The sequence below is a fragment of the Osmia lignaria genome, chromosome 11 (genome assembly GCF_051020975.1).
Source record: "Osmia lignaria lignaria isolate PbOS001 chromosome 11, iyOsmLign1, whole genome shotgun sequence".
NCBI lineage: Eukaryota > Metazoa > Arthropoda > Insecta > Hymenoptera > Megachilidae > Osmia > Osmia lignaria.
This window is the reverse complement of record NC_135042.1, coordinates 4790565-4800985: the sequence shown is the minus strand read 5'-3', so window position 1 is coordinate 4800985 and position 10421 is coordinate 4790565. Positions and strand designations below refer to the sequence as shown.

The following is a 10421-nucleotide window of genomic DNA, read 5'->3' as shown; positions in this document are numbered from 1 at the left end:
TTCTGATTACCTTGAACCTGGTCACGTGGATGGCGAAGTAGGAAGTCTAGTTATTCGAATCTCAGATTCGATGTTCTTCTTCAGCTCCTCGATGGAGTTATGACATCAAAAGTCATAATTTTACAAAAATGCTAAATATAAAACATTTTACTTGGTAATAAAATGCGTCTAATGTGATTTCATAAGAAATGGCTTGAGGTTTCTCACCATTTTGATAACATAACACAGAAATAGAAAAAGATTAAGATCTCCAAAAGCATAATTCTGACGATTAAATGTCAGGGTCAGGTGAAAGTATGAACGGTTCTATTGAGTATTTTTTCCAGACTATTTCTATCAGAGAAAAAAAGGATACTAGTAAACGAGGCTATCCCACACCTTCAATATATCACAATAGTTTAGCCAACTTGTAAATAAGTTTGCATTACAATATTCAAACTTACAGAGATAATAGACAACTACATCGATTTACAAACAAATCGCTTAATTCAAAGATCTATGATTAAAGAATAGTTAAAAACTATCAGTAATTGAAATATGTAGCGATTTAAAATAATTCTTGCAGGTGGAAATTAAAAGAAACACAGCTACTTCATTCAAGAGAACTCATCTATTTGTAAGTTATGGCGAAAAATGCGTGAAGCTTAGGAGGGAAAGCTGGGAGAAAAATGTAAAAGAAAAACTGTGATACTGAGAAACTAACTGATTGTGTAACTAAACTGATAAAGTAAAAGATATATATCGGAGAGCACATCCGTACTCTCATATGCACAGCAACAATTGTGAGTGGCAATAGTACAGTGGGAAACAATATTCAATTATGAAGAGATTTCTGGGTATCGTTATTGTGATTGCATTTGCAGCAACTGCAAGTTCGGCAATCAATTGCACTAATAATATATGCCTGGCAAGTGGATCGCAGCACACTATGTGCATGTATACGGTCAGTATAAAAAATAAATTTGTAATCGAAGTGTCTTAAGTCCGTCACATTTTGTAGAATCCTCTTACAATTTTACAAAAACATTGTTGTTAACAAAAATATTTCATGTTGTTTCAGAGTTCGAAACCGGCAGCAGCCTGTGGTGAAGTAATATCTGTGGGATTCACAGACAAAGAGCGAAGGCAAATACTTCATGCACACAACATGCATAGATCATTCATCGCTCAGGGTATAGAAAGAAGAGGATATCCCGGACCACAACCACCGGCATCGAATATGGAAACAATGGTACGATTAACAGATTGGTTATTTTTTTAATTAACAAGTGTCATTATTCTGAATAATTTTAATTATAGTGTACTATGCTACATATCACGCTAAACGTGTTAACTATCTATATTTGTTGTTTAATATTTATTCAGGTTTGGGACAACGAACTGGAGGAAATAGCTCAGAGATGGGCGATCCAGTGCGAAAACGGTAACAGTGGATGTGCACACGTTGGTAAGACACAGTTAAATTATTAGTAGCCTTCCAGAAATTTTTTTATTATTTCTTAATGATTTTATTGTAGATCGATTCCTTGTCGGGCAAAACGTAGCTAGAATGTATTCTGGAAGTTCGACTTCAACACCATCAGCCATCGTGGATACGTGGTACAATCAAGTACAAAGGATGGACCGCAAACAAGTTTCCCGACTTACGTAAATCTTTGTCTTTCTTTCTTCACGCTTTTGTGACCGGAGACATAATCATTTCATACTCTTTAGCTAAATACGTGCAACGTAGTCTTATGTCATTTCGAATCCTTTACCTGAGTACGAACAACGTAGTCCGACGTTTCAATAAGCACTCTTATCATTCGATTTTTTAAAATTTCAAACAACGAATGACTATTATCGTCACAATGATAAGTAATACTTATATTCACATACCTACAAACAGCAAAACCTTTCCATACTCAAGTACAGATTTTTGGAAATTATATGGGGTATTCGGCTAAACGTTTTGTCGGTCATCACCCGTCGCAAAAGTGTTTACATTAAACTAATTTGTTTGTTGATTACAGAAGTACCAATGGCGTGGAAGGCTATACTCAATTAGTTTGGGCTAAGACGAATAGGCTTGGTTGCGGTAAAATAGAATATACAGCAAATAATTACAAGTATTATTATGTGGTATGCAATTATGGTCCAAGTGGTAATTTTTTGTACGATCCAGTGTACGAAATCGACATGCGACGGATTAATTTAAAAAACAATGTCTCAATTGATATGAACTAATAAAAGGGGAACCAACCTATAGCTTCATAAGATTACATGATAACTTCAATTTTTCATTCACAATATTTTTCCCTTGGAATGTTTATTAATATTTTCCTATTCACACTTAAAATACTTTTGGGATTAGCTCCGTTACCTTCTTCAACATGGTTTCTTTCTTCCTGTACTAAATATTTTGTCCCCGATACGTTTGTTGCAACGTAATTTACGAAGACGACTCCACCAGTCTCTTCCATTGTGTACGTACCAATGTCGATATTCATCCTGATCGAAGGACCTGCGTGTCCATATATCAGGAAGTCGACGCACTTCCTGTGAATTCTTTAATGGTTCCTGGCGACTCTTTATTATGTATACTATGTAAAAAAATTTATTTAAATGAATTGACTCAGTTCATTTCTGAATATAAATAAAATAAACAGAACATTTTGACAAGATATATTTATGACGTTAATATGTTACCATGAAGATTTAATGAGAATGGAAAATAAAATTATATTTTTTTTAATCAATTTCATTTTCTTTCTTCTGACTTTCTTTTGCGGACGCAGTTTCTACTGATAGATGTTCCTCATTACATTGATCCTTTTCACATCGATGGCGAAGTTCGAGGCCTTTGTATTCGAACCGAAACTTCGATGTTCTTCTTCGTCTACCCGATGGAATTATGACAATAAAATTGATAATTTTACAAAAGCGTTAAATATCCACTTGAAAGTAAAATGTTTTTCATGTTATATATAAAAACCAACAATAATTAATATGTGTTGTGATTCAAAACAATTCCGTCAAATGGAAATTAAAAGAAACAAAGCTACTTCATACAAGAGAACTCGTCTAATTGTCAGTTACTGTACAAAATACGCGAAGCTTAGGAGGAAAAGGTGGGAGGGAAAATGTGATAAAAAAGATTGTGATACTAAGAAATTAACTGGTTCAGTGACTAAACTGATAAAGCAACAGGTATATATCGGCGAGCACGTCCGTACTTTCATATCCACAGTAACAATAATTGTGAGTGGCAATAGTACAATGGCAAACAAAAATTCAAGTATGAAGAGATTTCTGGGTATCGTTATTGTGATTGCATTTGCAGCAACTACAAGTTCGGCTATCAATTGCACTAATAATATATGCCTGGCAAGTGGATCGCAGCACACTATGTGCAAGTATAAGGTCAGTATAAAGAAATAAATCTGTAATTGAAGTGTCTTAATTTCCTCACATTTCATAGAATGCTCTTAAAATTTTACAAGAACATTGTTACTAACAAAAATATTTGATGTTGTTTCAGAGTGCGAACCCCGCAGCAGCCTGTGGTGAAGTAATATCTGTTGGATTGACAGCCAAAGAACGAAGGGAAATTGTTGATGCACACAACAAGCATAGATCATTCGTAGCTCAGGGTTATGAAATAAAAGGAAATCCAGGACCACAACCAGCGGCAAAGAATATGCAAAAATTGGTACGATTAACAGATTGATTGCTTTGTTAATTAGCAAGTGGCATTATTCCGAATAATTTTAATTATAGTGTGCTGTGCTACATATCACCCTAAATGCGTTAATTATATATAATTATTGTTAAATATTTATTCAGGTTTGGGACAATGAACTAGCGCAAATAGCTCAGAGATGGGCAATCCAGTGCGACAACATTGCCGATGGATGCAGACACGTTGGTAAGACACAATTAAATTGCAGCTTTCCAGAATTTTGTTTATAATTTCTTAATGATTTTATTGTAGATAGATTCCTGGTCGGGCAAAACTCGGCTAGAAGAGAGACTACTGGTAATGTGACTGCAACACCATCAGATATGGTGGACCTATGGTACAAGCAAGTTGGAAATATGGACCGCAAACAAGTTTCCGGACTTACGTAAGTCTTTACCATTCTTTCTTTACACTTTTGTGACCGGAGACGTAGTTCTACGTCATTTGAAAGTTTTCGGCTGAATACGTACAACGTAGTCCTACGTTTAAGTAAACGTTATTCATATCTGATTTTTAAGAATTTTCAACAACAAATGGCTATAAGCATCACAGTGATAAGTAATACTTATATTCGAATATCTACAAACACCTTTCCGTACTCAAGTACATAATTTTTGGAAATTATACACGGTACTCGGCTAAACGTTTTGCTGGTCATCGCCCGTCGCAAAAGTGTTTACATTAAATGAAAACTAATTTGTTTGTTGATTACAGAGGTACAAGCAACGTGGGTAGTTACACTCAATTAGTTTGGGCCAAGACAAAGTTCATTGGTTGCGGTAAAATAGCATATAATGTAAGTTCGCGCGAGTATTACTATATGGTATGCAATTATGGCCCAAGCGGTAATTTTTTGCCTGAACCAGTGTACGAAATCGAATTACAACGCAAATAATTTGAAAAACTCTGTCTCTTTTGTTATGAAGTAATAAAAAATATTTTTAAGAACGAAGGTATAGGTTCAAAAGATTACAAGACAACTTTTCAGTTTCTAATTCCCAATATTTTTCCCGTGAGATGTTTATTAATATTTTCCTATTCACTTCAACAAGGTTTCTTCCTTCCTGTACTAAATATCTTGCCCCTGTTACGTTTGTTGCAACGTCTCATACGAAGACGACTCCACCAGCCTTTTCCATTGTGAACGTACCAACGAATGTCGATATTAATCCCTAGCGAAAGACCTGCGTGTCCATATATCAGGGAAGTCAACGCACTCCGGGTGTGCTGTACATCCCGTTGAGCACGAGGATGCTTCGTTGTCGGTCACCTGGAATTGTCCAGAAAGAGGAAGCTGAGATTCCTATTAGACACTAAACGGTTTTTAAGCGGCACAGGAATGCATCGAATGTCAAAGACGCAACAATGACGAGCGCAAACATTCTGATATACAGGACTACCCGTAGCTTGCACCGGGGTGCAGCGTAGCTTTATGCAGGCAATGGCGAAAATTGAATATATCCAGTGGACCGGGAATTTCAGAATCCACGAAATGAACTTAAAAAGAATATTCAATACCAAATAACAGGAGAAATTCTAAGATTGCTAGTTATAAGATTAAGTAGCAAAATTGGAGATGAAATCTCTTCACTCGCGTAGATAAATATTGTTCTTTCTTTAACTAGACAAGAACTGTCGTCACATTTTTTTTATCTGTAAAAAAGCAGAGCGTGAAAGTGTTAACAAGCGAAACGTCAGGAAGTATTCTATTCACAAACCGTTGTATCATGCGAATTTTATGAATAATGTTACTGATGTTGCAACCTGTCATTCCAGAACATCCCTTGGGTTTGTGATCAAATGTAAACAGTAGTAAGAGGTAATAAACGCCTTCTCAAATCCTATTACCCTGTCAAACCACCGAGAAGATTGTCGTTCTAATCCAGGGTTAGAGAGGCTGAGGAGCGTTGTAATCCGGGAGACGTTCAACCGAGTATCCTACCCTATTGAACCAATGTCATCCTCTTAGTATTGACGTCTGGGTGACCCACGATTCGTAATGACAAAAGAGGGGAAAAAGCGCCTACACCGGAGTGGAAGGATAATATTGAACTGGAGGGGAGTTATTGAAATAACAAACTAAAATTAGTTATAAAAAAAATGAAAAATAAATGCATAATTTTTTTAATTTTTATCAGATTAAATAGACAGAGGATTGAAAACTAGGTGCAGAACAAATGTAATAGATGAAATGGGAATTGCAAGAGAGGAAACGTATTGGTATGAAACCTTGAACACGACTGATTTAACAAACTTCACCCCAGTGTTATATAGAATTCGTGGTTGCCACCCTCTGTACAGGATTGGATCGTTCGGTAGCGAAGGTAGCCCTCGAGAGAAGCTGAAGAGGAAGTAGAAGGGGCGGCCTTCTGGGTAAGGGCAAAGGTGGGTTTTAGAGGGGCCAGTCGAGGGCTCGCTTAACCGATTCGCAGGCCCTTTTGTCGTGAATTAATCGGTCACCATGGCCACGGGCCTTTGGCCCTTTTGTCATGGGCTTGCAAAGGGTGCTGGAGAACAGATAGAGAAGGGAAGCGCGGCAAACGGAGGAAGCAAAGAAGAACGCCGAGGAACGATATATCTGTACTATTCAAGGGCTGCAACTCCTATCTAGTACTAAAAGGCAAACGCGAGCGTCGTCAGTTCTTCTTGTACCTCCGTCAATAACCAATGACCGATCGATTATTGCTCGCTCTAATTTTTTCTTTGGAACAGCAGTTTTTTGCCCAAAAATCTGTTTCCTACCATTACACGCGAACGATTCAAATTGAACGATCGTTCGTTCCAATGTCATTGAACAACGGGAAGATAAATTTCTGATTGCCACATCATGATACGATCGTCATCGATCATGGAAATTCAAGGAACTCCCTTAAAAAGATAATACTTCAAATAATTACAATTGTCCTTTTATTTTTTATCTCTCCTCACCGGAAAACAGTTGTTTTCTTTTTTTCTTCAGAGAAATATAATTAAGCTTTATTTGCTTTGATTGATGAACAGTGTATAAATCATACTAGGTTTAGCAATATTATCAGCAGATATGTTATCATTGATTAAAGTACATTAAAAGTACGATTATACGATCAGTAAATACGCCAACAAAGGTTTAAGTCATACTGAACATTTCATTGATCAATCGCAACAGGTGTGTATCAAAGGTGAATATACATTTATTTCGTAAACGTTTTACAGATTGTTGGCCAGAAATATTGCTCAAACGGCCAATAAATTCGAAAGCACATAAGAGATTTAAGTAAAAGGGTTAAGCATGAAGTTCACACGACACGTCGGATGCAATCCAAGACCAAGTTTCCAAGGGGTAACCAAAGGCAAGCCCTATAATAGCCCTCGAGCGAGACCCACCCTTCTGGTAAGCAGAAAAGCTTGGAAAGTGTGCACAACCGCAGAGTCGCCGCCCCTTGCATGGCGGGCTGAAATTTGATTATACTCCTTCCACGTGGATGAACCCAACGCGATTCATCGGCCGGTACCCGTCAATGATTTATGTCATTTTTCCCCCCCTTACCGCAGACAAGTTGTCTTTGTCATCATCGGTTCTCGCCTAAAAAGCACCCGCGTATCATTTGAACGTACAGTACTTCTTGCGGCTACAAACGACAGAGGAGTTAATGACAATTACAAGGATTTCTTGAATGGGGAGAATAGAATCCTCAGGAGAATCGCGTCATTAATCGTTTCGAAGTTCGCTCGTTTTCTTCATTGAGAAACAGCAGACTTTTTCAGTGATTGGTCCGTGCGGCTAGAAAGGAAAGGGGATGGTCAAGAGGATGAATGAACAAACAACGTGTTGACTAATTACTCGTTCTCCTTTTCCACACTTCATTCCTGACGTAGTTCATTTCTGAAAATAAATGAAATAAACGATATATCTTGATAAGATATATTTATGACATCAATATTGTTGCATTGGAAAAAGATTATTTTTTTTTTTAATCAATTTCATTATCTTTGTACTATCTTTTTTCTAGTATGCTGTTTCTACTGATAAATCTTCCTGATTACGTTGATCCTGGTCACGTTGATGGCGAAATTGGAGGTCTTGATGTTCGAATCTCAGCTTCGATGTTTTTCTTCGGTTCCTCGATGAAATTATGACATCAAAAATCATAATTTTACAAAAATGGTAAATGTCAATTATTTTACTTGGTAGTAAAATGCGTCTAATGTTATTTCATAAGAAATGGCTTGAGGTTTGTCACCATTATCAACCCTTTTGCTTATCGTTATCGACTTTGGAGCTTGATTAATGAATTTTGATAACAGAAAGCGATTAAGATCTCCAAAAGCTTCCAAAGTGATTAAATTCCGACGATCAAATGTCAGGGTCAAGTGAAAGTATGAATGGATCTATTCAGTATTTTTTCCGGACTATTTCTATCAATGGGAAAAAGAAGGATGCTAGTAAACGAGGCTACCACTCACCTTCAATTAGACAATTACATCGATTTACAAACAAATCGCTTAGTTCAAAGATTTGGACTCTATCAATAAAAGAATAGTCGAAAACTATCAGTAATTGAAATGTGTACTGATTTAAAATAATTCTTGCAGGTGGAAATTAATAGGGAGCAGGAAAATTTGATAAAAAAGATTGTGATACTAAGAAATGAACTGGTTTTGTGACTAAACTGATAAGGCAACAGGTATATATCGACGAGCACGTTCGCCGTACTCTCATATGCGCAACAACAATTGTGAGTGACAACAGTACAGTGGCAAACAAAAATTCAATTATGAAAAGATTTCTGGGTATCGTTATTGTGATTGCATTTGCAGTAACTACAAGTTCGGCTATCAATTGCACTAATAATATATGCCTGGCAAGTGGAACACAGCACACTATGTGCAAATATCCGGTCGGTATAAACAAATAAATCTGGAAATGAAGTGTTTTAAGTCCCTCACATTTTGTAGAATGCATTTACGATTTTACAAGAACATTATTGCTAACAAAAATGTTTGATGTTTCAGAGGTCAAATGTGTCAGTAGCCTGTGGCCAAGTACAATCTATGGGATTCTCAGACAACGAACGAAGGGAAATACTTGATGCAATCAACATGCATAGATCACAGGTGGCACAGGGTCGTGAAACGAAAGGAAATCCAGGACCACAACCACCGGCATCGAATATGCAAGTATTGGTACGATTAACACATTGATTGCTTCGTTAATTAGGAAGTGTCATTATTCTGAATAATTTTATTTATAGTGTGCTATACTACGTATCACTCCAAACGTGTTAACTATCTATATTTATTGTTAAATATTTATTCAGTTTTGGGACACCGAACTAGCGGAAATTGCTCAGAGATGGGCAAACCAGTGCCTTGGCGGTTATGATACATGCAGACATGTTGGTAAGACACAGCTAAATTGCAGCCTTCCAGAATTTTGTTTATAATTTTTTTAATGATTTTATTGTAGATAGATTCCTTGTCGGGCAAACAGTATATAGGACATCGGCTTATGGAAGTTTGAGTACGACACTATCACAGGTAGTGGACTGGTGGTACCAGGGTGTAAAAAATATGGACCGCAAACAAGTTTCCCGACTTACGTAAATCTTTGTCATTCTTTCTTCACGCTTTTGTGACCGGAGACGTAGTCATTTCAAACTCTTTAGCTGAATACGTGCAACGTAGTCCTACCTCAGTTCGAATGCTTTACCTGAGTACGGACGACGTAGTCCTACGTTCGAGTAAGCGATTTTCATATTTCATTTTTAAAAATTTCAAACAACTGACTATAAGCATCGCAGTGATAAGTAATACTTATATTCACATACCTAGAAACATCAAAACATTTCCATACTCAGGTACAGATTTTTGGAAATTATATGCGGTATTCAGCTAAACGTTTTGCCGGTCATCGCCCGTCGCAAAAATGTTTACATTAAATGAAAACTAATTTGTTTGTTGATTACAGAAGTACCAACGGCGTGAGTGATTATACTCAATTAGTTTGGGCCAAGACGAATAGGCTTGGTTGCGGTAAAATGAAATACAAAATAGGTTCGTACATGTATTTGTTTGTGGTATGCAATTATGGCCCAAGCGGTAAGTTTTTGACCGATCCAGTGTACGAAATCGAAATACGAAAATAGTTTGAAAAAGAATGTCTCAATTGATATGAACTAATAAAAGGAGAGCAAAGGTATAGCTTCATAAGATTACACGATAACTTTTCAATTTTTAATTCCCAATATTTTTCCCTTGCAATGTTTATTAATATTTTCAACAAGGTTCCTTTCTTCCTGTACTAAATATCTTACCCCTGATACGTTTGTTGCAACGTCTCTTACGAAGACGACTCCACCAGCCTCTTCCATTGTGAACGTACCAACGAATGTCGATATTCTTCCCGATCGAAAGACCTGCGTGTCCATATATCAGGGAAGTCAACGCACTCCGGGTGTGCTGTGCGTCCCTTTGAGCACGAGGATGCTTCGTCGTCGGTCATTTGAATTGTCCAGAAAGAGGAAGCTGAGATTGCTATTAAACACTAAACGATTTTTAAGCGGGACAGAAATGCACCGAGTGTCAGAGACGCAACAATGACGAGGGCAAACGTTCTGATATACAGGACTACCCGTAGCTTGCACCGGGGTGCAACGTATCTTTGGTAATGGCGAAGATTGAATGTATCCAGGGGACCGGGAATTACAGAATCCACGAAATA

The 10421-nt window shown here is 37.1% G+C and overlaps 3 protein-coding genes across 3 annotated transcripts; all 3 read left to right on the top strand.

The window, feature by feature from the left end:
• The first annotated feature begins 29 nt into the window (after window positions 1-29).
• On the top strand, window positions 30-2226 carry LOC117603955 (venom allergen 3-like). Its single transcript, XM_034323596.2, has 5 exons — window positions 30-943; window positions 1061-1231; window positions 1366-1447; window positions 1518-1647; window positions 2013-2226. Exons 1-5 carry the CDS (start codon window positions 821-823, stop codon window positions 2224-2226), a joined length of 720 nt encoding a protein of 239 aa, XP_034179487.2. The 5' UTR covers window positions 30-820.
• Window positions 2227-3200: 974 nt separating this feature from the next.
• LOC143305857 (venom allergen 3-like) lies at window positions 3201-4669 on the top strand. Its single transcript, XM_076691088.1, has 5 exons — window positions 3201-3402; window positions 3521-3691; window positions 3826-3907; window positions 3974-4106; window positions 4436-4669. Exons 1-5 carry the CDS (start codon window positions 3259-3261, stop codon window positions 4614-4616), a joined length of 711 nt encoding a protein of 236 aa, XP_076547203.1. The 5' UTR covers window positions 3201-3258; the 3' UTR covers window positions 4617-4669.
• Window positions 4670-8407: 3738 nt separating this feature from the next.
• LOC117604212 (venom allergen 3-like) lies at window positions 8408-9915 on the top strand. Its single transcript, XM_034324077.2, has 5 exons — window positions 8408-8598; window positions 8714-8884; window positions 9019-9100; window positions 9168-9300; window positions 9669-9915. The coding sequence occupies exons 1-5, from the start codon at window positions 8476-8478 to the stop codon at window positions 9844-9846; spliced, it is 687 nt and encodes a 228-aa protein (XP_034179968.2). The 5' UTR covers window positions 8408-8475; the 3' UTR covers window positions 9847-9915.
• The last annotated feature ends 506 nt before the right edge of the window (window positions 9916-10421 follow it).

Coding starts and splice junctions, on each gene's coding strand:
- LOC117603955 (XM_034323596.2), top strand. CDS start 821: ATGAAGAGATTTCTGGGTATCGTTATTGTGATTGCATTTGCAGCAACT. Junction 1,232..1,365: donor CATCGAATATGGAAACAATG/GTACGATTAACA, acceptor ATATTTATTCAG/GTTTGGGACAACGAACTGGA. Junction 1,448..1,517: donor CAGTGGATGTGCACACGTTG/GTAAGACACAGT, acceptor ATTTTATTGTAG/ATCGATTCCTTGTCGGGCAA.
- LOC143305857 (XM_076691088.1), top strand. CDS start 3,259: ATGGCAAACAAAAATTCAAGTATGAAGAGATTTCTGGGTATCGTTATT. Junction 3,692..3,825: donor CAAAGAATATGCAAAAATTG/GTACGATTAACA, acceptor ATATTTATTCAG/GTTTGGGACAATGAACTAGC. Junction 3,908..3,973: donor CGATGGATGCAGACACGTTG/GTAAGACACAAT, acceptor ATTTTATTGTAG/ATAGATTCCTGGTCGGGCAA.
- LOC117604212 (XM_034324077.2), top strand. CDS start 8,476: ATGAAAAGATTTCTGGGTATCGTTATTGTGATTGCATTTGCAGTAACT. Junction 8,599..8,713: donor ACACTATGTGCAAATATCCG/GTCGGTATAAAC, acceptor TTGATGTTTCAG/AGGTCAAATGTGTCAGTAGC. Junction 9,301..9,668: donor AAACAAGTTTCCCGACTTAC/GTAAATCTTTGT, acceptor TGTTGATTACAG/AAGTACCAACGGCGTGAGTG.